We start from the raw sequence: 27,986 nt of genomic DNA on the forward strand, positions 1-27,986 counted from the left end.
CGGGGTCCTCGGAGCGACGGATCTCGACTTTGTCCCTCTTCCTGGATGAAATGAGAGAGATGTTCAGGAGGAGCTCATTCTTTTCTCCCTCCCTCCCTCCCTCCACGCCCGCATCTCCTCCGCCGCGTTCCTCTGGTGAGTGAGGTAATGTCATTGTGCTGAGAAAAGAGAAAAAGCACAAGTCCACTAAACAGACCGCCGCCGCCGCCGCCACCGCCACCGCCACCGCCACCACCGCCACCACCGCCACCACCGCCACCACCGCCACCACCGCCACCCCCCTGACGGAGCGAAACGGAGAAGAGAGGGAAGGGGGACCGGCCATTTCCTGGGGTGGAGGGGGGGGGGGGCGGTGTGTGCGTGTGATCACAGAGTCCGGACGGCGTCCACGCGCTGCTATCAGAGCTGGTACCACTTCTTGTCTTTGTACTTCAGCATCATCTGCGGAGACACAAACGTAGGGGGTCAGACTTCAGGAGTGTGGAGTGCTGCCGTGTCTTTGCTCCGCCCAGGCACCGATTTAGCTCCCGAGAGCTAAATCGCTAGCTTCTAAGTGCATTTTCCCCGGCAAAATGTTAAAAAGTTGACTAAAAATCACAGCGTTCAAGAATGCACAATAATTAATGTTTTGTTTCACTGTTATTTCCATAAATATAGTATAGACAGGTATGGGAGTTTGGACTACATCTTATCTAACAATGAAAAAGCTTCTCCGATTGGATTCCAGAGACAAAATCTTATCAAATGTGTCAAATGTGTATGAAATTGAGGGTCCTGGATGTGAAAAAGGTTGAGCATCACTACATCAGTTGGACCTCTGGGTTGATTCGAATCAATCAAATCCTGACGTTGACTCAAAATTCTGGGATTTTACTTTCTTGAACCCCGGATTTCTCCACCTCCGTCAGACGGAGCCAGAGAACAGACACAGTGCCTACGTCGTGAGCGTGCTTGGAAAAGGAGTCTGCGCTGGCCATCATGGCGGCCGTCCTCTCCTCCAGCTCGCCCAGCTTCTGCCCCCTCTCGTCCAGGGCTATCCGGGCGCGGGCCAGGTCGCCCACCACCCCGGAGGCCGCTCCCTTCATGCCCTCCATGCCCCCCGGTCCGGGAATGTGCTGGGCCAGGCTGCGAGAGGCCTTCCCCGCGGCCGTCTCACCGACTGCCCCGGGGCGAGAAAAACCCCCAAAAACGTCATTATCATCAGTGGTAAGACGTAATAAGTGGTCATCTCAAAGAAACCGTGTTTGGCGAACTTCATATCTAGGGAGATCGGCATTACCTTCGTAAGACATTTGTCCAAAATGGCCGACACTGGTAATATAAGACCATGTGTTCTCCAAGCTGCTGCTGCCTTCTAGTGAGCTTCAAATTTCGTAACGTCAAAACACAGTGACGGCTGCAGACATTGTAAATAACGTTTTGTAAAAACCTCGCACCTGTCGCGCCTCTTATTGAAATATGTCTAAAGCAACAGGAATGAACAATAAATACGCTGAGGAGTCTTATTAGGAACAGCTCTACGCTCCACTAGTTAATACAATCAACACTGGACCCTGCTAACATGGAGGGTGGCCGTTTGAAGGTAGCCTGGAGGTACTCACATAGGTCCTCTCTGTCCAGGGACTGGGCTCCTCCGCCGAACAGGCCTTTGAAGAAGCCTCTGTTCGGAGCCTCTGGCGTCTCCACCGGCGTGAACAACTCGCTGAGCATCTCCTGCAGGGGAACAAGCGCACGTCCACACCCACACCCACACCCACACACACACACACACACACACACACACACACACACACACACGGGCCGACCACATGAGGCCACGGTTTCGGATGACGAAATCCGACAAGGTTTTAACGGAGGAGAGCACCCCCACCTGCAGGTTGTCGCAGGTCTCCTGGCTGTAGGTGATTCTCTGGATCTCGGTGGGGGAGGTGAGGTACAGCGCCTGCCCCAGGTTGGAGAAGCAGAAGGTCCTGGCTATCCGCATGTCGGTGAGCGGAAGGTAGTTGACGTCCAGCAGAGGACGCAGACTGGGCAAACTGGGAAGGACGACGGACAAGTGTTTTTATGCAGAACACAGGTTCATATGGCGTCGTCAAGGCTCCACTAACATGGACACCGGTATCATATCCGTCCAAAATAATGTCTCACGTCACACCTAGCGTCAGGTCGCAGATGTCTGATGAGCAACACCGCTTGATATTGTGTTTTTTTGACAACATCAAAACATGTTCCGTCCGTAATGATGAAAAATGAATCAAAAGTGAAGTATTGATCCCAAGCTCAAGCTCTAGGACGATCGAAAAGCTGAAAGCGTCCCCTCCCAAAGTGTAGCCATCGATCATTTTAATTATTTTTGGCAATCGATACTTGTTAAACATGTTTTGCACTGTTGACAACTGGCACAAGGAGTAGCATTTCAGTGCTAACATGTGCTCTAATGTTACGCATTGCCAGAACTAACTTTGATAGTCCGGCATGCAACGTTATTTACAGAGCCAAATGAGTAGCGTTATGACTGGAGATGTATTTCAAGCCTGTAAACCCATTGAGACAGGACTAATCACAGGCCACTAACTGCAGGTCGTCTACCTCAGGGTCATGATGTGTCCGTTGGCGCAGAAGCAGGCGATGCAGTTCGCCCCGGCCATCTGCAACACGTCGGCCCGCAGCACGAAGGACGACTCCGTGATGTTGTGTTTGTAGACGGGGGTCTGGGACGGCATGGCCACCACTTTGGCCTGCTTCTCCGAGCACGCCACCGCAAACTGCGAGTCCTGGCCGTCCTGGGAGGCGGCGGGCGACACGGGCTTGCGCCTCCTGCTCTTCTCCTTCTCCTCGTCGGAGGCGTTGGGGTCGTGCCACGGCTCGTAGGACGGCGACAGCAGGGTGCCGGCGGCGTCCAGGAGAGCCATGGTCAGAATGCCGCCCTTCAGTCGGACCAGGGTGCCTGGGAGGACGCGCGCAGGTTAGGCCTGATCAGACCTCGATCCTGCTTCTTGTTAGAGTTTTATGGCGGTACCATGACTTAAATGCCAGTTCCTTCATTTTCTTTAGAAAAATAAAACTTAGCACATTAAAAGCGCCTCAAAAGCAAAGAATACAAGCATTCAAATAAATTGCTAAAAGCATATAAAAGACATTGAAGTGCAATTTAAAACAGGCCACGACACTTAAACACGGAAGGACTCGAACCCTTCACCCGCTTTGGTGATCAGGACTCAAGCCCAACTATAAATCAGTGCGACGGCTCGTACACACACAGAGAGATGAAAATAAAAATCGAAAAACAGACAAAAGCCTCAGACAAATAGTGGAACTCTCTCTAGGGGTTAAAGGGGCGTGGTGGGGGGGGCGGCGTCCACTCCACTCACCGCAGGAGGAGACGCTGATGGGCTGCTGTAGCCTCTGGTCGCCAGCAGGGGGCAGGCTGAGCGCCAGCAGCAGCACTGAGCCCTGGGTGGTGCCCACCAGCAGGCAGGGGCAGGGAGCGCCGTCCGCCTTGCGGGGGAAGCTCTCGCAGAAGTGGAAGGAGGAGAGCGCCTCCCTGGACTCCCTGTCTATGCTGGTCACGCTGGAGCTGCGGGAGCGGCTGAACGAGTTGTCCTTGGCGTCTGGGGTCAGGACGCAGAGGGGTGAGAGCATGTAGAGACGCAGCGTTTTGTAGGAATGTGCCAAAATACACTTGACCTTTATTATGTAATAACATTTAATAAAACCGTAATAACTCATTGAACACAATGCTTAAGTTTTGTGGATTTTGGAATAACCCATGACAAAATGCATGTGTTTTTAGTGATGTCTGTGTGAGCCTTCTGGTGAAATGTACTACAGTGTGATTTTAGAACAGTTATTAGAAAATACAATGTTTATTATTACATGAGGCTTTGGAAAATTAGGGAAAATTAAAATTAAAAAACAGAAATTGTGGCAAGTTATTACAAACTCCAGGTGTTATAAGATAATAAAGGTCAAATGTATTTCATTTTTATTACAAAGTTTAGCATAACCCTAAACTTTGTAATGCATAATGCATCGTTGCATAATGCATATTTGTGTAACAATGCATAATGCATTGTTACACAAATTCATTGTGCAGAGCAGAGAACGACGTTCTCTGAATGTGTTTAAAAAAAAAAAAAAAGCTTTAAAAACACCATTGAACTGGCTTAAACCGTGCCAAATGTTAGAACCTTCTCAACCGAGTGAAAACGACAGCCCCGCATTCAATGCATTGTTAGAAGAGCAGAAACCCACAAAACAAGCGTGGCGCCCATCGTGTTGCCTCTAAATACTCAAAGAATAACCTATTGTCCCCAGACAGGATTTTTGGTGATGGTATTTCCAAAGTTCCAGAATTCTTCTGAAAGTCCATTTTCAACGGACAACGGTTGAACTACGGGTACGGTACTTATTTGCTTTGAATTGCTTGAAACGCGTCAACGTTCTCCAGGTGGGAAAAAAATTAAAATTAAAATACAACATTCCGTCTTGCACAGTGCCCTCCCCCAAACAAAGACTGAGAAAGAATCATGCTTTGTTTCTGTGCTGACGCAGGCCTACTCCAGATTTGACTCTTTTATCAAACAAAGATAATGAGGCCAGAACAACAGGAGACTCCTCAAAGGAACTTCAAACGCTGTGGTGTATGAATAGAAGAGGAGGCGGTTAGTGTGAAAACAACACTGCTGCTTCTGGTCGGAGGAAAAGCTGTAAAGAAGAAGAGCAGCACTGCTCACGTTTCTGCAGCCGAGTGTGTTTGTGTGTGTGTGTGTGTGTGTGTGTGTGTGTGTGTGTGTGTGTGTGTGTGTGTGTGTGTGTGTGTGTGTGTGTGTGTGTGTGTGTGTGTGTGTGTTAGTGTCAACGTAGGGCGGGGCACTGATTCAACACTTACTTCGTCCTGTTCCCGGACAATACTTTTTTTTTTTTTTTTTATTCCAATTTGTATTGTTATTAATCAATTTTTTTATTATTGAAAATGCTGATTAAAAGGTCACATGCGGCTTTAAAATGAGAAAGGCCTGTATAACATCCCTTTCAACACAAACAAAATTACATGACAATTACAATGTTTATTTTTGGGCAAATCATCTCTGTTATTTAACAAAGTACTGCAGGTAAGTAATAAATATTGCTGGACAGGTTGTGAGCTGTATGATTATATGAGCTCTTATTAGAACAGTTTCCTTTAGGTCATATAGAGAGTGATTAGGATCTGGAATAAATCTAACTGGTACTTTTTTCCACAGAACTGCAGACAGGTAGGTACGAGGATTCTCTAGGATCTCTCTCTCCAAGGTAGGTTTTAAGGTTAAATAAAATCAACAATATTGACACTGATGCAGAAGAACTTTGGTTTGGAATTTTGATTCAGTGCCTCGAAAGTATTGAACTTCAACACCCAGCCCTATGTCTCCGGGATCAAACCACCGCAGAACCATCGAGTCCCAGCCCTGGAGGGGGTTAGTCCTCGCTGTGGAGGGTGTAAAACCAAGCCCTGGAGGGGGGTTAGTCCTCGCTGTGGAGGGGGTAAAACCAAGCCCTGGAGATGGGGTTAGTCCCAGTGCTGGAGGGGGTAAAACCAAGCCCTGGAGGGGGTTAGTGCCCGTCGTGGAGGGGGTAAAACCAAGGCGTGGAGGGGGTTAGTCCCCATTGTGGAGGGGGTAAAACCAAAGCCTGGAGGGGGTAAACCCAAGGCCTGGAGGGGGTTAGTCCCCGCCCTGGAGGGAGTAAAACCAAGCCCTGGAGTGGGGTTAGGCCCAGCTCTGGAGGGCCTTTAGTCCCAGTGCGTCCACCTCGGCCCCGCCTCAGACCACAAGCTGGTCAACTCACTGGAGCGGGAGGCTGGAGCAGCGCTGAGCGTGCCCGCCATCAGGGACATCCTTTTCCCCCTTCGGCCTTCCTTCATATTAGCAAAGTGCGACGTACAGGGGAGTGAGGACTGGCGTTGCAGCCGCCCCTCTGATCACAGAGCAAACACAAATGATCACTTCTATCTCACTCTCACACAGACAGACAGACAGTCGATTAAACACTGAGCCACATTTTCACACTGGTAATTGAAGATGGCGAATTTAGAACTGGAAAAAAAAAACATGTCAGGTTAAGCGGTGAAGCCACAACTGTAAGGAAAATATTGTTTTTTAAGACGACACGGAGCTCTGGCCTTACCCGCGTCTGGTTTTTGCCCGTTAGGTGAATTTATTTTTCTCGACATCTTGGCTGAAAAGAAAGACAAACAATCCTACTTTATGGGGAGGAAAGAAAAAACAGTCCAAACAGTACAAACAGTTTTTTAAAATGAAACTAGTATCAGAGATTATTCAGAAATTAGTGACATATTTTAATGCAAATGCATGAATAAGAAATGAGTCGGCAAAACAGTTGAACCCAATTTATCCGAAGCCAGTGGGGGGGGGGGGGGGATCCTTACTGTCACTTTAACCCTAACCTGTGTACTAGGCTGTCCCAGCTGACCGAGTGGTTTCGGATAAACGGGGCTCAGGGCTGTAGAATGGAAGGGTGGTGATCGCACGGGTAGGACAGATTGTTATTGTTAATTGTTGTTTTAATAGAATAGAAGCCCTGCAATCAGAAACACGCCGCCCCCGATCAGACACTGCGTCTACAATCAGAGAGGGAATTAACAGAAACAGTGATTTAGTCGGACATTAGTATCGTGGACTGGAGCAGGTTTTTCTATGCTTTGGAATTTGTTAAAATAAATACATAAATAAATAAAAAACGCTTCGACGACGTTACGTCTTTGCCATAACATGCACGCCGGGCATTTGAAGCGCGGGAGCAGAATTGGTTATCTTCGTACTAGAGTGCATAGAAAATCCGAGACCCACGGGGGGGGGGAAATAAAAAGGCGATTCTTCAAATCATGCATTTACAGCACGGACACAAAGTTACCGATCGGTCGGAGCAATCAGACACACGAAACCGGACACCATGTGATTGGTGAAGAGACGTACACGCCTTGAACGCAACACACACACACACACACACACACACACACACACACACACACACACACACACACACACACACACACACACACACACACACACACACACACACACACACACACACACACACACACACACACACACGACGCAGAGGATCGACGCTGCCCGGAGGCGTGCGGGGGTTAGACGAGCCGCGCGTGATCATTCAGAGAAAGCACAGAGTCGGAAAAACCAAACGCTGGAGGGAAAACACGCGGGGGCATACAGTACCAAAGTCATTGGCAACCGTCTTGGAAAAGCGTCTGCTTTTGGACTTCACTGCAAGTGTGTTTAAAAAAAATAAAAAAAATAAATAAAAAAATAAATAAAAATAAAGACAAAATAGAAGTAAAAGTCAGCGGCCGGTTCACAGTTTGAATGCAGGAGGTGTCACACTTTTATTTTGGAGGTTTCTGGCGTCATACGGTACCCTTGTCCATGAAATTTGGCTGTTTACGCTCGTCGTCAGAATTGCAGGGTGAGGTGGATCCTAAACGACCAGCGACATCAGAGACAGTCACACGTCAGAGCAGGACGGACTTTGAACATTCTTTTAGTGAGGACCGTACCAGCGTCAAGCTGAGTTTTAGTTTGTTTACTCGTCAACACATTACCTCACATTATCCCCCAGCTGTCTCCCGATAATCGCTCAGATTTTTTTTATATTGCCTCTATTTGGTTTTGGAAAACTCGAACAATATGGTCAGAAAAAATGATCTCCTGCTGACAATTACTGTAACACGTATTTTTGTTGGAGTGACTTAGTTTTTCCATATTCTGTATTTGTCAAAGCAATGGCGCACCTGCCCTTTCAAATCAAGAAATACAGAATACGGGAAAATGAAGTCACTTTGACAAAAATATCGTACAGTAGTTATGATCAGGAGATAAGGGTTTCCTCACATCACTGTTTCAATTTTTCCAAAAACCCGAAAAACAGAGACAATATCTGAAACGTGAAAAATGTGAGCTTTCACGAGGAAAGCGGTCGGGGGTGTGAAGGCGTGCTTTGTGAGAAGCGGCGTTGGGGTGTGGTGCGGGTCCGAGGCTCGAGGTTTACCTGAAGTGGGTGATTTGCATCGGTCCTCTGAGGCGTTGGATCCATCGACGGAGTCGCAGAGAGCTTGGAGAGACATCGAGAGCAGACGTGAGGCTTGAGGCGTGAAGCTGCTCTCAGCAAAGCCCTGGACTACACGGCATGCACTGCGAGCGATGGTCATGTTCAGCAATGCGGAAAATAGCCAAACTACCACTACTACTAACCAATCAAGCTAATCAAATGGAAGTAAGTTACCAATCATAACTTTAAACAAACAGCTCGTTATAATTCCGTTTATAAAACTTATGTTGACCAACATTTTGGCATGCATGTTTTTCTTTCGGGGGAGGCCTTTTAGTCCGTCTCCCAGTGTCTTCCGTGTGTGCGGTGGCAACATAAACAAGCCTTTAGCAGGCTGAAATTAGACGTATCTTTCACAGCTGCCAGCGCTAATTAAAAGCCGCTTTACAAGTGCATTCGAGGATTCGATAAATATTGAATGTCTTCCACTAAACTAATCCCCGGATAAAATGCCAGAGTTGTAGGAGGCAGTATTTTTTTTTTTTTTTTTCGCAACTTCTAATTATGGCTTTAATGCTGTCTGACTTAATTTGCTGGCCACTCGATCCTCAGTCATTACCCGTCACTGTTAGATGATATCACGGGTCCTTTTACTCATGAGCCATAGTAATAAATAGTCTACGGCAATAAACATTGGCCTGGCCGACACTGGAAACAGAACGGAAGATTTAAACCCCGAATGTGAGACAAAGAGACACGGAAAGTAAATTCTGCCACATTTAAATGCAAACTTTACGGTGGAACAATGTGGAAAGCCGTGCAGACGAAATGACCGCCACCCCCGCAATTTGGTGGAGGAGTGTGATTTGGACAGCGGCTACGTTTGGATTTGGCACGATCGCTGCGTCGCTTGGACTACAATGTAAACGATGGTTACGAATAAATGGAAGTATTTACAGAATTTTTCATTTTGTCGGGATTACAGCACCACACGCTGAGCGGATTGCATTTCAAGATTTGAAATTGGCCTCAACTCGTTGGGACATAAATTCAACATTTCGGCCAAAATTAAAGCGTTCCTCGCTCACTGGTCGGTGTCGTAGCGCTCATTTTTCGTTTCGCAATTTACGTATCAATTGAAAAGCCTATCGCGTATGTGCGCGCATCGTCTTTCACACAGTTCCACTGTAATGAAACAAACTCCTCTCCACCAAGACACACACAGACAAACAGAAAATAATAAAAAAAAGAATAAAAAGAGTCTTAACGTGACAGAACTTACTGAAGTGAGAGGTGCGCAGTTTTTTCACAGACTCAGAATACAAGTTAGAAAGGCTGGACATGCAAGACGTCACAGTTGGAATGTCTTTACAGGGTCAGAGGGAGACCAACGGTGAGAAGGTGACACAACAAAGGCTGGAAATCATAAGTACAGAGCAGAACAGAACAACAGAACAGAAGAATGCTGCGGAACCAAAGTTTGCCTGAGGCTGGATGACGCCAAATATTACATTTCTCGCCATGGAATGAATGAGGAGGTTATCGAGGGTTAAATCAGGCATCAGGCCACTGACAGCAAAGCAAATGAGTGAAAAACAGAAATGAACTGCGGCAGAAGATCACAGCAGAAGCAACGCGTTTCAGATAGACGCGACAAACTCGAGTCAGAGGCAGACACCCGGAGGTGGTGGGTACGTGGTCGTTTGAAAGGTGGTGCTAAGCATCATGCACTACAGGAGCACAGGCCGCTGGGAGGAGGCACACTACGCTGTCTTTTCAAAGCCCGGGTGAGCAGATGGGAGCATCGGTCGGTGACGCCTCCTGTTGAGGCGTCGGGCGGTGAGGGACTAAGCTTCCTCTCTGACTCAGGATGACTCCGGCTCACAGATCGGCAATCAGCCCCGGCGGGCGTGCGGTTCGGGCTGGCGGAATTTGGTTTCAAAACCTTTAAGAAGCCTTTCCGCAAACTGAAATTTCGCATAACTCATTTATGATGTGTCAGATTAGCCGGTGAGTGCTTCAGGATGTTGACTCAGATCACATCTCAGGGGGATCAAAAGTAATTTGGCAAACCAGAAACTCTAAGTGTCTTTAATGTGTTGGCAAAGCTGACTAAAAGGACACAATATTGACTACAATAAAATTATTGAGATTTATTATTGAGACTTATTATAGATTTAAAAATAGATTTTTTTCAAAGCCAGTTGACAGTGTGTATGGGCGCAGGGAGTGGCACTCAAGAGCCGGTGCGGGGTGCGGCTCACCTCCGGACGGCTGGCGGGTCCTGCGGGGGGAGTGCGGCTGTCGCTGGTAGGGGTCCGAGGGGCTGTACAGCTCTAACGTCCCCATGTTGAGCAGCAGAGTCTTCTGGAGGTAGTCCACCACAGCCAGACCATTACTGTTCCCAAACACCACCCTGAAGAGGAGAGAGCGAGACAGGGCAATTGGATGACAAGTTGATGCACTTTGGTCTTTATTATTCTTACAAGGAGGCCAGAAGGTAGTGGAATAATGCATATTATTGGTGTTTGTTCAACGCACACATATTTCTAATCATATTTTATTTTAACATTCATATGATGAATATTTTGATAACATTTTAGTGGTTTGTTCATCCGGACATTTGGCGGTTGGTATATTTCCCATAGTGATCTCAGTGCTGCCATTATCATCAGATCCTGCCTGAGCACATTAAAAGCCAGGTCTGGATGCGCACAAATCAAATTCCACTCATAGCTTGATTGAATTAAAAGGACAAAAAAGAAAAGGAAAAAAAAGAAAAGTGGTCAGGGCAACGTTATCGGAATCCTAAACTGACTGCACACAATCCTGGCCGCAAGGTGCACACGAGATATACTATGAGATTTTCAAAAAGGGAGAGGCGAATAAGAGGGAAAAGGGAAAAGGTGAAAGATTTGAATAAATACAGCCGGAGGGGACGCGCTGCGTAACGTGCACTTGCTTTTTGGGCCGAGGAGGGAAATGGCTCACATGGTCTCATGAAATGCAACCTTAAGAAACAAAAGTTTAGATACGGCCTCTGGGTGTGTGGGAGCAAGTGGTGTGTGAGTAAAAGCAAGGTTTCTAAAAATGGTCCATTCCCTATTTGGTGTTTACTCTGAGTTTCTTAATCAAAGTACAATGTATGTAATACATTTCACAGAAAAACCTGAAATGACCATCGTGCGACTACGGCGTTGACGTGACAGAGTAACAGCCAAACAACTGGAAGGATGATGTGTCGGCAAGGACCTGGCAACACAACACGTCAGAATAAACCATGAAATGACGCCATGTGATTGATAGGGCAATACACTGCAGTTGTACTGATGCATTTACAGACCCTAAAGCATGACGGGAAAAATTGTTGACACTACTAGGAAATGTTTTTATTTTCTTCCATTGACGTCCGCCTTTCAGCTCTTCCCTGCACCCCTGTCGCCCGGCCCGGGGGGGTTGCCAGCGGATGTACAGTCTGCACGGTGTGTTTCTTACAGGCCGTAGGAGGAGTTGACAGCCAGGCTGGTGATCTGCTGGGGCGGCTCCCCGCTCACCCACACCAGCTGCACCACCAGCTCCACCTGGTAGCCCGGGGACTGCTTCAGTGGGGAGCTACGGACGCTGCGGAGAATATATACACACAAAGTAAAACGAAAGGTTGTTTCGGTCTGATATTGCTAGGTTTTCTTTTTTGTGTGTGCCGTATATATTCAGCCCCGCCCGTTACAAATGATTTGGACGTAAAGGTCAGGCGGCTATCCAGGAGGCTTCTCTGTCGCCTGCTTTCGGTTACATCTCATGAATAATATCGTCCTCGTTCACAAGCTTCAACACACAGAAAGCCCAAAAATAGCCAAGTGTCCGTACTGCAGACAGGGGATGTTGTCCCGGGGCCCGTCGGTGGTGGTGCTGCCGGTGGAGGGCTGGGCGGGGGTCTCGGCCTCTTGGGGGCTGGAGGACGCCCCTGGGGTGGGCATTGTGGGGGTCTGCTCCCCTCCCGCGTCCGGGGAGTCCACGTCGCTCAGCTCACACTGCATGCGCACCTCCAACAGCTGAGCACAAAGTTAAATATCACCCAGTGCCGATCAACGAAAGAGACATGATGTCGTGTTTGTATCGCTCACGCATTTATATCTTTTTTTAACTGAAGTGATAAAGAATCCTACTCAAAGTGTCTTCTTCTTCTTCTCTTTCTTTGGGCTGCTCCCAAATTCTCAAATTAGTCTAAAGTACAAGACGAAGGCACGTAATGAACCTCGATGAATACACCTGATACAGATTCTGACGCCGATCCGTCTTGAGAGTCCCATAAAACATGCCGCACGAACCCTGGAGCGCGCTGGCTCACCTGCACCACCTCGGTGGTGACCTCCTGCTTGCTGAACCTGTAGACAATGACGTGGGCGGAGACGCCGGCCACGCACAGCATCCTGCTCTCCGGGCACCAGGACAGCGTTTGGATGGCGAAGGGGTCCTCGTCCACGATGTCGGCGCTGGGCTTCTCCTCCTTGCCGCGAGCGCGCTCAAACACCTTTGCCGTCTTCAGCTTGTACAGCACCTGAAGCATCACTGCCACCAAGTTCAAGTTCAAGTTCAAGAGATTATTTGTCACCAGACCCAGAGAAAGACTTTATGTGCTGTATATCCAGGAGCTCAAGCTCAAGAAAACACACAGCTGGACAGAGGAACTGTATTAAAAAAATTGAAAAAATTATATGAAGATATATGAATATTAATGAATAAATTTGCAATAAAAATTCATGTAGCAATCATAATGTCCTTGTGTCATTAATATAATGCAGAGCGTGTGATGGGTACGCCAAGATAGCCGACTCATGTAAGAGCAATGAATAATATTTGTGTTCATAAATCAAAACTTACACTTGGAAAACATTGTTCACTATAAATTTGTTAAAACTGAATTAAATTCGAATTAAATTAGTTTGACTCAGGACAAAGCAGGTGCTGTGGTCGTTTTGTTTACTGCTGTAGCAATATTTATATTTCCATTTTAAACACATACATTTATGCTTCATGCTTGCTAATTTTTTTTTAATTAATATTTAGCCATTATTGAAGTTATTTTTAAATTGTGTCTTTTTTTGTATACAGATAGTTCATTTCTATGGTGGATACCACAAATAATCTGCTACTGAAGACATTCTTTTCATACTTACATGCAGAGGCATCCCAAAACTTGATGGAGCCATCGGCGTGTCTGTTTAATTGCAAATAAAGACAAAACCAAACAAATCCCGTTTCAGTTCATCGACCAGGCGCTGACTCAGATGTGAATTTGACCTGAAGGTCCAAACTCACCCGGTGATGATGATTTCGGGGTAACTCTGCGCGCCTTGGCCCCAGTTTCCTCCGCTAACGGGCCATTCCTGTGAAAACAAGACAATTAAAGCGGCAATAATAACGAGCGCGATCGATACGCAGACGGAGGCTTCCACAGAGCCGCCTGTTCCAAAGCGTAAAGCTGTGTAAGCAATACGCGCCGCCCGCAATATTAAAACTGCATATGAAAAGATGATTGCCTTCCCTCCTCAGCCTTCGGAGATCTGAGCTGTGACTACATTTCTTTCAATTAAGGGGAAGTTTCGCTGGAATTTTTATTAGGAGGCGTGACCCACCCTCTTACTGTAACCTTGTCTCTTTTGTCGGCAGCCCACGGAGTAGAGCGCGGGGATCAGCTCGGCGGGACAGTCGGCAAAGTATTCGCAGCAGGTCACCGGGGACTCGTGGATGGACAGAGGATACGGGTTCTCAAATATGGGGTACCTGCCGACGCAAACGGCCGTTGAGTTAGGATCAAGATCTACCTCCCAGAAGAATTATGACGAGAAGGTTAAACTAATAATAATCAATGAATCAAATGAGAAACGAAAGGATGAATCTTCACCCAATCTGTCCGAGGTCAATCACCACTAGATCCCTCTCCAGCAGGACCACCACGGCGTACGGCTCCTGGAAGTCTGAAAGGAGCCAAAAGACACCGAGTTAATGATTTCACGTCATCCGCCGCGACACAAGCCCTCCCGCCGGACAGCACTAAGAAAATCCCCCCACGCACCGTTTGGATACGGCGTCTCGCACAGTGTCAGGAAGTCCACGATGGGGAAGTCCATCTCCAGGACGGCCGTGCTTTTGCCGTGCATCACGGTGAGGCAGGCCCTCCGTCCCACCGTGTCGTAGGACAGGCCCCCGGACAGGACCATGAAGGGATCCCTGCGCAATAAGGGACAGAAGTTTTATTTAAATAAGACACATCCAAAGCCAAAATCAACGCACCCTCGTAGCAGGACAGGACGGGAAAACCTGCATCGGCAAAGTAACTGAGAACCGTCAACAATCACATTGTGGAACGTGAAGCAAATAGAGAATAAATTGCATATATTTCAACAGTGCGTTTTGTTCTCCCCTTTGCAAGTCATATTCAGGGCTTTCACGATCGTGACATTGTAGTTGGTGACAATAATTGTGATCGGGCGATTATAAAATAATGTCACTCAACGCTGCTGGTGTGCGTTGGATTCTTAATCTACAAACACAATACATATAATATGAATATATAAAGATGAAAAGTTCAAAATAAACATTTATTCATTGATAACCAGCCGTGGTTTCAAATGAGACCGTAAGAACGTGGAGGAAGGACGAGTGTGAAATTGGATGCATTAAATGTAAAATAAAAAAAACCTGTGTGCGCTTCCTCAATCTTTCTGAGCTCCGAGAGCTCTGTCAACATGCGTCCACGGCGGAAGGAGCTGCGTATATGCCTTCTCTCATTAAAGCCTTTAATCTCATTTGTGAGCAACCAGATTCCAGTACATGATCTAATAAGGGATAACTGGGTTCCACCTAGTGAATTAGCGATAACAGCTTAGGTGCATCTGCATAACAGTGTCATTGAGTTTTAAGAGTTTTGTTCGCAGTCACAAACGCAGCCGCGCCGTGATATGCGTGGGGTTTGCCCTAGTGGTGCTGTGTAATGAGAAAAGTCAAAAGCAAAAACTAAAGAGGAGTGCTCGTCGGAATAATACAAATTGTTTTTATCTCTTTATTGTTCATATATAATACAAAAATACATGTACTGATGAAAAAAAATATATATATTATAATTCACATTATTTAATGATATAATTTAAAGACGTATCCATATGAATACAGTACAGAATATATATAAATACAAGTCACAAGGGGGACCACAGAGCTGTGTGGTTGCTGCTGTGCTTGTACAGATCAACAGGATAGCCGAATTACGACAGGATGTGGAAGCAAACACTGGCTCAGTGGCTGAGATACAGGATGGGTGGGACTCACCCAGCCCTCGTTGTCTTGTACTCCACCTTCAGGATCGGCTTGCACGGCTCCGGCTTCTTCCCGTCCTTTGGCTGCTTGCCTGGTGGAGGTGACATGGCAAAAAAAAAAGGGGGGGGGGGGCGACCATGAGAAACGAGAGCGTGCACGCTGCTTCACCTGATATCTCATAATCACAATCAGTCTCTTTTCACCGGGGCAAAAATATTTTTAATCTTTGTGACGCTCAAAACAAAAAAAAGGGTTCAAACAGCCAGTTACGACGCCAGGTATTTTATCAATTAGTCAAATAAATGATTAAAATATTGAAACCATGACGTGGAAATCTTCGCCAGTAAGGTACGAAATGATGGTAGAGCGTCATAACAAATGATCTTAACCTAAGCAGACATCTTGAAACTGTATCATGTTTAGACCCAACAGTCTAAAAGACAACTTTCCATTTTATAACATGGAACAAAGACAGTGCACTCAGCAAAATAATCTCTATATACATCCAAATAATTCTCATTTTCCACCAGATAACAACACTGTGAGCAGATAAATATGAACTTCCACACAAAGGTGGCAGCCGTTCAAGTCGTTTGTGTATGTGTGTGTGTGTGTGTGTGTGTGTGTGTGTGTGTGTGTGTGTGTGTGTGTGTGTGTGTGTGTGTGTTGTGTCTACCGTGTGGTGTGATGGTCTGTGCGGGCTTGGCGGGGGAGCGTATGTTCCATGTGGTCAGCGTGCCATCGGAGTGGCTGCACACAAACTGCTTCCCCTCGTGGTGCCAGGCGACCGAGTGGATTGCCTGAAAGAAACACACACATATGGCCAAGGACCCCCGCTGAGAAAATATGCACACGACACAAAACATTTAAGCAAAAACATGTTATGTTTCAGCAAATGGGGAGCGTTTACTAAACACGTGGATGCAGTACATACACGGAACAGGAGCAGCACGTTGATTCTTCAGTTCATTTACAACTGTTATGTTGCTGACCTGCTCCTTTATCATTTCTAGCTGATGTAGTGAAACAATAATTTTTCTTCTGTTATTTTTATGCATTTGCTCTATTTTCGTTCCGCTTTAAATTCGACTCTGTATATTTCTTGAGCTTGTCTTTACTAATTTTCCATTTGGTATTCATATATTGTGATAGCTCAGTCTACCTGTTCTTATTGGGCGGCTGCCTGTTTGTTACAGAAGCTCCCACTCCCAAGTCTCCCCCGGGGATTAATAATAAAGTGTTATCTTCTGTTCCGTACTTACTGTATTATTCCCCTGTATCAGATTCCCTCACTGAGCTGCCGTTACGCCCAAATTTCCCTCCCGGGGATTAATAACCTACTACTATCTGATCTGTTCCACTTTTGTTTGATTCCACACACATTAATGCAACCGCATGCGCGACACGACTGGAATGGGCGGCGGCAGCTCATAGCAAAATATTTACTTAATACATTGTAAATACATGGCTCTCTTTTTTGTTTTAATTGTCATACAGTGAGACGGTTTGTCATGTTTTCCGCTCCGTGTGCGGTATCAGCTGAGCTTACGATGAAAACCTTCACTGTAATATAAATGAAAAAAATATAACTTATCGGAAAATATAACTTTTTTTTTTCCTGTTTTATTTATCACAAAATGCGGGGTAATGGCCGACCACACGTTCGTTTCCTTAGTCACAGAGCCCTAGATACTGGCAGACTCTCAGGAAATGCATAAACAGTACATTACACCATCAGCTAAAAAAAACCCTGAAACTTCGGCATGCACAGTTGTGAAATGAAGTACCGGGGGAAGGCGACCCAACATCACTGTGAAATGATCAAAACGCGACGGAATAAACCAAATAAAGCAGACGTTTCCAAGACAACGGCGATGAACCCCGGACGCACAGCAACACGACGTGAAGCGAGCGGAGCGGCGAAACGCCTTACCTCATCATAACTGTAGCGGTAGTCAGCTTTTTTCGACTTCAGGTCCCACAGCACCACTATCCCGCACTCAAATCCAATCAGGAGCTGCATTAATGAGAGACATCATTACTGTCAAACCACACGCTGCCCATAATAACCAGGAGCCGAGCCGACGCTTCCGCAACGTCATCACATTTCACTACCTGTAGGCCCCGCGCCGCCCAAAATATAAAACTGTTGACTACCTTCCCCTCATCCATGGGGTTATCACTGATGTGGACCACAGGCCCAGGGTGCGTCTTTGTGGATCTGTGGGGGGAGAGAGAGAGAGAGAGAGAGAGAGAGAGAGAGAGAGAGAGGGAGAGAGAGAGAGAAGTTATGTCCACATTTATATGTCTTTTGTGGATAATAACAGTCATGCTGGGCTGTTTTTGGAAGGGAGATTGCCAAGATGTACACAGTCTAAATAAAAAACAATGAGAGAGAGTGAGTGAGCGAGAGAGCAAGCGAGAGCAGGGTCAAACAAGGATTAAGCATTAAGTATCAGCATGAGGAAACAGACCAAAATAGCTTCCTATGAGCGACATGTTACTACGGTCCGGCGTACTTTAGTATGTGAGGAGGCACAGTGCAATGACGGCTTTTCAGACACACTACATCGTCATGGAGCCGCCTCCTTTGAGCATAGAGCCGCACCTCTGAGATCCAGGGGTTAAATGTTGTCTGTCCACACACTCGTTTGGTGTACAAAATAGTACGCTAGGCTGATATTGGGAGGGGTCGGGTCTGGAAAAGCCGTCGACGGACAGCGAGTGTGGTTTGGCTCCAGTTACACCGGTGATCTCATCACCGCTGTCAGTGATGTGTTGGTGAATAAAAAGCTGAGCTCAATCAACTGTCTATAATTATTTCTGGTTATTCCATTGCTTTATTATTATTGCCTTTTTTTTTTTTTAGGGGAGCTGCAGTGACGTTGCAATTTCCCTCCGGGGATTAATGAAGTATTTATTCATCTAATTATTTTCTCATATTCTTTCTTAACATTCCCATTCGACTGACTTAAAAGTCAACTGTCTTGGGTCGTTTATTATAACAGAGTCAGGGTCCGTCCAGGCTCCAGCAAAGTCCCCATCACTTGAATGAGCCCATCACTGTAATGGTTCAATGAATCATCATATTAATCACATTGGCTGTAAAAAGGTCAGTCATCCTTTCGAGGAGGGGATCTTTTCTGGAATGGAGCCTCTGACAGCTAGAATGCGTTTTTTCCCCTGGACTGGGTTTCTCACACATCAGTCTAAGATGGCGTCATAAAGTTCCGTAGAGATCAACACCTCCCCGAGTCCCAGATCTGCAGCAGCCATCGATCAGCAGGCCCGCCCCGCCCCTGCCCCCGCCCCACAGCATGTCCATGTCCATTTTGGCCGCGAGCACCGTGCGGCGCTCAACAGCCAGACAGGATCTGGCATGATTACTCCCTGCGCTGCTGAGGTCCCAACGTATGGACAGGAACCTGGCTGGGATGTCAAACAAAGGAGGGCAAGAGAGAGTGTGTGTGTGTGTGTGTGTGTGTGTGTGTGTGTGTGTGTGTGTGTGTGTGTGTGTGTGTGTTTTGTCCTGTAAGAGATTAGTCACCGAATTATAAGGCCCATGCCACCTCCAGCAGGCTCAACAGGAAGCTCTGGCATCACAGACAAGTCACCTCTCTCTCTCTCTCTCTTTTCCCCCTCTCCCTTCTCTCTCTCTTCCCCCTCTCCCTCTCTCTCTCTCTCTCTCTCTCCAAATCATATTGCATTTACTGTCATGATCGTGCAGGTTAATAGAAAAGGTGTTTGGGAGAGCCGAGGCTTACAATTCGATGGCCTTGTTCCACATGATGACGTAGCCTGAGAGGGTGAAGGACTCCACGTTGACGATGTGGATGTTTCCTCTTTCTGTTCCAATGTAGAGCCATTTACTCTGGAAGGGTAGGTGGCAGTACGTGATCCTGCGGGAGGAGAGTCGCTGGATTCAGCAGAGAAACCCAAAAGGATCGTCGTCGCCGTCGACTCTAATGATCCCTGTGCAGCTGGAGCAAGGCTTAATTACAGAGGAGCCGCTTTGTGTCCCGCACGTAACGGCATAAGCCAAGGAAGAGGACTCTTTTCTTCTGGTCCTCAGTATTTAAGATGTAATACGGGGTTTCTACTTTTAAAGTGGCAAATTGAGTTTTAGCTTGTGCATTAGTCAGCACAAATTTCAGATTACCGCTGACCATTTTCCTGACGGCGCACATTTTTAGATTTTTTTTTAATATATAATCAGGTTGGTGGTGATATGGTGAGAAACCGTGAAGTGATCCCTTGGTCCCTACTGACAAAACGTATTTTTTGTCAAAACTGCTTAATTTTGCTGTATTTTGTATTTGTTAATTCCATCATTTCTTTCACAAGCACAGAATATGGCAAAATCCAGGAACAAAAGTATACTTTTCAACCTAAAACATTTTGAATCAAGACATTTCCCCCAAAAATGTTCACAAAAAGCCCCCAGAATACTTGTTTATACCCTGCTTCTATTCTGCGTTTTTGCTATTGGAGTAAAGTAAAGCATCTCAAGGAGCCATTTCCTTCCATTCCAACGACGTTACCTCTCCCTGCTGAATTTCAGAGAATGGAGGATCGCCGGTAGCTTTTGCCTCAGGTTCCACAGGTGGATGCTGTCATCTGCTAAGGCACTCACCAGCGCCCCCTGTGGGTGGGGTCAGGAACACGGAAATTAGACACACACACCCCCCCACAGACAGGTAAACCTGCACCCCCGATAAGGAATGAAACACATCGCAGTGCGGCCAAGGAGGTCATTTTATATGAGAACATCATGAGCACACAACTAAGAGGCCATTATGGAGCTCTGCGAGTCACAAAAACTAACATTACTGTTTAATCAATGTGTTGGCTAAAAGCACATTTCACACAGCGGACAGTCATTCATGGCCCATAAACATTGAATAAAGACCGGGAAAATGGTGTCAGAGGTGCCTAGGAGCAAGAGGACATTCTGGACAGATGGATGGATGCAAGTGAGAAGTATGGCCCCGAGGACAACGGATGATAAGGTCAGACCTCGTTGATCAGGAACTGGAGCTGGATGACGGCGGCGCCGCTCTCGTGCTGGCAGTAGCACTCCACGCCCGCATAGCCGAAGCTGCAAGGGAACTCCGTCAAGGGAAAGAGTTGTCAATAGAGTGGATGAGAAGAAAAACAAAACACGGAGGGGCACGGAGATCGGTGGCGGCGCATCTGGGTTTGATCGGGGGCGCGCAAATTTCGTTTTCGTGAACCGATAGGGCTTCTTTTCTATTTTTTAATGACACAAATAAAAAACATTTAATAGTGGCTGGAAATAGATGGACACAGATGCCCTCCCTATGAAAAGTAGTTTGTAAAAGGCATTCAGTGAGCTTTCCTACGGAAACCCTGGCAAAGTTGTATGTCATTAGTTACTAAAATTACGATGAACCCCATGGTTCTCATAACTTAGCGAGTGTGGCTCTACATCTTGTAGGGACCTCAGCTCTCTCGTTATAGTAGCTGCAGGTCAGAGGTTCCAGTTTGCTAAATCTGCCCTTACATAAACAGCCGGGCCACCCGTCCAGCCAGCAGCAGAGCAGGCCGGCTGCTGCTGCGACGGCAAAACGGAAACTGCGGCTATCGTGGAGCGGGAACCACAGCTCCGGTATGTCCCAGCAGAACTGGTATACGAGCGAGCCACTCTCAAAACAACAGAGGAAGAACGGAGCGAAATGTGGACAGGGCAGAGCGTGTCTCCTGCACAAGCACCTTCAAACGGAGGAGCCGTGCTCAGCGCCGTGCACATTAAACACGGCAACGAAGGAAGAGACATCTGGGAAGATGGGGGCAATGCCAGTTGGATTAGGTTTTGTTATTGTTATTCAATAGCAGCCAAAATCACTCGGTCAAGTTTGACTCAAAAAATATTGGCAGCAATTCTGGAACTGTCACAGATTTTCCTCATGATATTTCGTGGTAATTGTTTCAGCTTCATAGAGTTATTTCATTGAGAAAGCAAACCACTCAGGACTCAAATTCTTAAAATTACGGCAAGACGACCTTGCCGCAAAGACAACACAATATGCCCCGGATATAAATAATAAACCCTACCAAAAAAAAATAAATGCAGAGACAACCCATTGGCCAGCTCTGAAAGGCTTTTTTTCTTTTTTTGTTCTTGCAACAGAGTCCTCGCGGAACTCAGGTAAACTGTAACGGGATACGTGTGAACAGGGCTCGCAAAGCAGCGATCAAACAGTCCCTCAGTGCCCTGAACAAACTAAGGCGGGGTTTCGGGGGCCGCTCCGGGACCGGCTCGGCGCCAGGCCCTGGCTCCTGCGGTGGGACGAGCGCAAACGAGCGGCCGGCCTGCTCCGGGAGGGGGGGGCTAGATTCCGGACTTAAGATTCAGCCATGACCTTTCCACCCGGCTTTAGCTGCCAGCTCGGCGGGCTCCGCACATTTGTCATCATTATTAATAGGTATCATGGCTCTACCGGTGCACAATGGGGGCAGCGTTCATTAAGTCTATTTCATAACTGCTGGCCTTGCATAAACACGGACGGAGGATTACCGTGAGAAGCGAAAGACGGTGACACGCTGCGACGCCGTGCGTACGTGTTTATTCACGCTGCTGAAAGGCCACTTGATTTATTTATTCCTTAAGTTAGGTTAATACTAATGGATGTTTAATTTGTTGTATTCGGCCTATTGTATGCGCCGACATAGGCACAATTTATGGCACAAGCAGATAGATATTCAAATAGATTTGAGATCGATCCAAAGGCTTTTAATTCTGATACATTGCGAAATTTCTCACATTGGCTCGAAATTCCCTTTGACATTTGAACGACAGCGCAATTGTCGAAACTGGCAATTGTGCGGAATCATTCCCATCGGCGGTTGCGTAACAATTGCAACACAGCTTGGCCTAACTTCTACCCACACGGCCAGAAGACGGGGGCGATAAACATCTCAACAGACAGGTTCACGCTGACGCTTCCTCATACTTGGTGCGTTTCCTGGGGTGATGGGTCCAAAGCCCCGTCAAGGCGGCTCCTCGACTGAAGCGCTTTGGAGAAGCGCGGCGCACGTCTACGCGCAATCCAAGTCCGTTCGCATGCGACCTCACAAGCCAAAACACACGCGGGCGTTAAAATGTCAACCGCCTCGAGGTGGGTCACACTTAAGACACCTGACCAATGACTCAGCATATTGTGATGGGGGCGGGGGAAATGTCACAATCAGCATTTTTGGAAACGCATAATGCGCTGTGATATTATTTACGGCGGTCACCTCATTTACCAGGTAGTGCTGATTTGGAAAATAACAGCATCAGTCAACGAAGCTGTGCTGTGACGGGGCACAGAGGGGAAGGGGACGTTTTTATTCGCAAACGGTGTCAAACGGGGCTCTTCATTCGTGAACTCTTGAGTTTAAGCTTCCAAGCCAAGGCGCCAACCCGGTAAAACAACTCTGGGTAGAAAACAACAGTCCACACTTGGACGTCTCCCTGTTTTCATTCCGTACTTCCTCGTTTAGGAAAGCCTCGCGGCAGCAGATAGGGGTTTTTGTGCCGTCAGTTGACGAACAGCGAGACAGGAACTGGTTTTGATCACGCTGCCTCATGTGATGGGTTTTGACTTCAGAGGATTTTCGTGAACTGAAATGCAACGCGATGTTGTGACATTTTTTCAAATCTAGTTTGGCTGAAGTGTAATAACTTAGGCCAAACTAGATTTTTTTTTTCTTTATCCGTCTTGTGCACAATTCGCAACTCCTCATTTATATGCAACGAACGTGATGTCAAGGAAATGGTATTATTAAAAAAAAATAAAAAATCTAGTTTGGCCTAAGTTATTAACGAAGGATACACCCTTAAAACTTCCATTCCCCGGGGGGCGCTATAAATCATCTTCCGCAGAGCTTTCGTCCACCCGGCCGCTTAATTGACGATTTTGTTTTGGCCCTGCAAATAAATAAACAAATAAATAAATAAATAAATAAAAAGGCAACTCATTTCCTCGAAGGGCCAAGAGTCAAGGCTACGCTATGCATTAAAGTAGAGTAGGGCGATGTCTGCGAGAACACACTGATTAAAACACTGTCCGAGGAACAGATCTTGTAAAAGTAGACGTTTATTGCTTGTAGACATTTCATTGAGTTTATGTCCACTGGGCTGCGGCGGCGTTTCCAAACTCCAGGGGCATTGAGCCGGATCGATACAGCCTGTCTTTTGATAAATGGACCAATTGCCTGAATGACAGTAATCCCAGAAGCTCCCCCGTTTACATTAGGACAACGTGGAGGCGATGTGTGTGCGCGCACGCCGGGCGGCGGCGGGCGGCGCCGGGCGCGGACGATGCTCTCTTAATCTTGAGAGTGGATAAAGACAAGGGACAGCGCCGCCTCCCAGGATAATCTAGATGAAGCGGAGAGGGTTCTGCCGTGGGCCGGGGCCGGAGCGCAGAGGAGCCGGGCCGAAACGCATGGGCGGGTCCTGGAGTAGGTCAAACGCCCCCCCCAGTGGTCAGGTAAACAAACACAACAAAAAGCCTACATAGTCTCACAGTCCGCACCACATACTGACATCTGTGAGGCAAACAAATAAAACACAAAACAAGATATTGTACAGCATCTTCATTTGGCCTAACCCCGAGCCAACTTTAATTATTGTCTCATTCTCCACATCATACATTTTCGTCAAGATCTGGGCGAATCTCTTGGATTCCCTCATCATACTCCCCTCACTCCCCATAGAGTGAGGGGAGTAGATGGAGGTAGAGTAGAGCAGATGGAGGTAGAGTAGATGGAGGTAGAGTAGAGGGAGGTAGAATAGAGTTTATGGAGGTAGAATAGAGTAGATGGAGGTAGAATAGAGTAGATGGAGGTAAAGTAGAGTAGATGGCGGTAGAGTAGAGTAGATGGAGGTAGAGTAGAGTAGATGGAGATAGAGTAGAGTAGATGGAGGTAGAGTAGATGGTGGTAGTGGGAAGAAGAGTAGACTCCCTTGTCCGCCTCATATGGAGAACAACAGAGATTGCTCCATTTTGGAGAAAATCTGTCGTTTTCAAGGACGGGGATTTGATGTTCGACCGGGACATTGTGGTGGATTCGCTCAGTAATCCTCTTAATATTCACAAAAAAAAAAAGATTAATTTGTTTATCACTTTGTGAAGGTGTCGACAAAAATGTTTTTTTGCATGAGCGTCACATTTTGGCAACGATCTCATGAGACTGGGATGGGGGGACAGGACAAAAACAAGCATGGCATTGGCATAGGTTGTAAATGTAGGCCGACTGGAATCCTAGCTGCTTGTTAAACACTGGAAAAACTCTGCAAATATAAACTTCCAGTGAGGAAGCGTCTGATAACCGAGCTGGCGGCGGCAACAGCTTGATCGCGTCGGGGGCGCGGCGCGACGCGTGGCGGGACAGGTGATGTTTACAGCACATGTGAACCGGTGAACTGGCAAACCGGCCCAGTTGATGAGGCTGGGTCCTCAACATATGGTGGAAGAGCTGCCGCTGCACCTGCAGAGACGCCGCTAATGAGCCCGGCTCCTCCTGGAGGAGGAGGCCGGTCACCGCACACGACGCCTCTAACTCCGCTCAGCTAGGATCTTCCTCGTGGACCGTTGGATAACCAACACTCGGGTGGGGTTTTGGAAAAATCAATACCGGTATTCACTGACACAGCTGCTGATGCTTTGATCGTGGTTTCTCGGAGATATTTTTTAAAAGTAAAAGGACGCGGTCACATACCGACAAACGCACGGATGGAGGCTCGATGCTGAAATGTTGGCGCATTGTCAAGGGAGTTTTGAACCAATGTGTTGCAATGCAATGTTGCAATAAATAAAATGTGAATTTAATGCATTTCCATCAGTTGGGTGAAGGCAAATTAACTGTCTCAAATTGTTATGTCCCAATATTTAATGTCAACAGAAAGCACTTCTGCAACCAGTAGAAGTGTTTTAAAACATAACACTATGATGTCACAAAAGATAATCCAATTGTACTAAAACGTATAACCAACTTAATACTGGATCCCTACACTTTCAGGAACGTGACAGCCCTTACTGAATGCCTCATCTTTTCTGACGGTTGGAACTCAGTTGATTCCATAAAAGCATCTTGGTGTCCAGCTCTGACCACTTCAAGAGTTCTACCTGATTAAAGGTAATATTTGGCCGCAGGACTTACTTCAGACAATGTCTGGAAACAGGAGATGGCACAGCACTTAGCGTGGGCTTAGCTTGTGTTTGTATCTAAAAGTGTATGTGTGGTGGGGAAGGGAGAGCCATTACACGCACCATTCAACAAATTAGTTTACAGCGTGTATTCCTCTCTGCTCTCAATTCCCCTTTTCTCATTTCAATCATCTTGGAAGAAAAAATACATTAAAGAAAAGGATACAGTCTCAGAGCTCCACTCTGGGTCCCGACGGCCAGGATTTTCTGCACGGGGTCAAAAGCCATCGAGGATGGTTGATGTGGGAAACCATGACGCACGGTCTGTGGGGAAGAGCAGAATTTATATCGTAAATATAGTACATTGGCCCCATCCATCACCCGCCGCACAGTCAGAATGGCTTGGTGGCGACAAGCTGGCATCAACAGAGGAACAAAAGAACTGTATGCATGATGGGAAGCAGATATATTAATAAATGTGATTAAACAGAGCAATCCGAGGAGGACCAACAATCCAATAAACCCTACTGTGTGCAGAGGCAAGGTTGTTTTCCAGCTGTGTGAAACTCAACATTTTTGCCCGACAAAAGCAGAAAAGCACAACTACCGATATGAGACCAGATATCATCTGGGATTTTGGTTATCGTAATATCGTGACAGTCAAATGTCGTCTTTAAAGAGCATTCCAGTTAAGTAATGTGATTTTCTGAACTTCATAGGTTGTTCTGGCTGTTCATATCAATGGTCAGGATATCACCATTACTCATGTTTGTTTCTCTTGTGAGTAAATATATTGAATGAAAGATCCTCAAAATATCATCAAATTATCAATCAAGGGCATCATCATCATCATTCATTCATTCAAAAATATTATTTGACTATGTGAATATAAACCAGCTCTAGCACATGCGCCCGCACGGACACGCACAAACACAGCTCAAAAAAGGAATCCATCTCACGTGAAGTGGCATTAAATCCAACCCAGCCCGCAAGCTAAACGAGTTTGTCAGCCCTTGTCTAAAACCACCAAACCTACAGCAAATAAATATCAAATAACATCACACATTGACTATCTTTATATTCAACTACTTCCTATTACAGCAGTATCTTACAAAAAAAAAACAAAAAAAAAACCCCTCGGATCGAAATGTCCCCAGCACCAAGGATCGAACCGTGACACGGTTGTTTGGCGTTGGAAGATTCACGCAGTTTAAATGTAATTATGAGATCCGGAGCCCTGGTCCTGTAACCTGGGGGAGCTGACCTCCCCGGAGCCGGCGAGCTGGGACTTCAATCTCACTGCTCAAAGGCCAGAAGGAGACGCCTCCGGCAGATAAAACAAGAGCGAGGGGGTCTGCAGGTATCACAGAGTTAAACCCAACACTTCTTAAGACATGTTTTATGGACGTTTAAGAGCGGGTTTTGGAGAAATACAGAAATGTGATTCTGATGCAAGAGAACTTGGGTCATTCTGACAAAAAAAAAAAAAAAAAAAAATGTATATACACGAATGAATAAAACAATGCAAAATGCCCTCATGACTTAAAATAAAAATTGGATGACTTTTGAGGCCGGCGAATTTGAAAAACTGAATATAAGACATTTGGAGACTTTTGGAAAAAAAAGGACCTGCAGACACCTGCTAGACATTGTGAGTCTAGTTTAGGTATATCCAGTACAAAGAATACAATTAATCGGGTGAGGAAATTGAGCAACACGAAAAGTAAATCTTTTGTTGTCGGCTCTATGCATCATACCATGATTTACTCAGCATGACAGGCTCCCTGCTTAGTCAAGCTGCAGTGGACTGATTTGGTTTGCTTGCTAATTCACTGACTCCAGGCAATAATTCAGTGCAATGCAAACAGCTCTGGTGGTATGACAGCCTGGCTGCAGCCATGGTAAATAAGCAGCAGTGCATGAGGCCGGTCAGCTGATTAAGACCCGGTCCCCCCCACCCCACCCCCCAGCCCGCGGGGTCTCAGCAGCTTAAAACCAAATGTGTTAATTTTAACCCAGGGTACAAGTTTACCATGCACTATCAGCACACTATGCATGCACCACAGCCATTCGGCACCCCAGAGAGCCGTGCTGCTGGAGGGGGGGAGAACACAGCGGGGTTATCGCATGGAGGGGACCACCTTGCAGAGCTGGAAATGCTCCGACTGGAGACTCTCCTGGACCGCGTCGCTGTCCCGGCCGCCCGGCTGCGCGGCTGCTGCGGAGGAGGCGGCGGCGGCGGAGGAGGAGGAGGAGGAGACCGCCGTCAAGCCGTCCAGCACCTTCCTGATGTTAAACTTCTTCATTTTCCTCCGGCGCGGGCGAGGTCATCGACGGACAAAACGGCGGATGAACGCGGGCGCCGCGGAGCTTCCCTGGAGCGGAGCGGAGCGGGCGTCGGGGGCAGCCGAGCCGCTAGCCGAGCAGCTACACGCACAGCGGATA

The 27,986-nt window shown here is 46.9% G+C and overlaps 1 protein-coding gene across 1 annotated transcript; it reads right to left on the reverse strand.

The window, feature by feature from the left end:
* Positions 1-311: 311 nt before the first annotated feature.
* On the reverse strand, positions 312-27,985 carry stxbp5b (syntaxin binding protein 5b (tomosyn)). Its single transcript, XM_080013059.1, has 25 exons — positions 27,683-27,985; positions 25,768-25,865; positions 20,401-20,482; positions 19,926-20,026; positions 19,149-19,283; positions 17,542-17,605; positions 17,318-17,401; positions 16,061-16,184; positions 15,397-15,475; positions 14,147-14,301; positions 13,976-14,048; positions 13,707-13,854; positions 13,390-13,457; positions 13,248-13,288; positions 12,419-12,639; positions 11,938-12,122; positions 11,566-11,691; positions 10,335-10,486; positions 8,071-8,133; positions 3,372-3,611; positions 2,590-2,947; positions 1,871-2,036; positions 1,602-1,713; positions 939-1,159; positions 312-441 (listed from the first exon to the last, which is right to left on the reverse strand). Exons 1-25 carry the CDS (start codon positions 27,845-27,847, stop codon positions 400-402), a joined length of 3,303 nt encoding a protein of 1,100 aa, XP_079869185.1. The 5' UTR covers positions 27,848-27,985; the 3' UTR covers positions 312-399.
* Position 27,986: the final 1 nt, after the last annotated feature.

The sequence above is a fragment of the Zeus faber genome (genome assembly GCF_960531495.2).
Source record: "Zeus faber genome assembly, chromosome: 13".
Classification (NCBI taxonomy): Eukaryota; Metazoa; Chordata; class Actinopteri; order Zeiformes; family Zeidae; genus Zeus; species Zeus faber.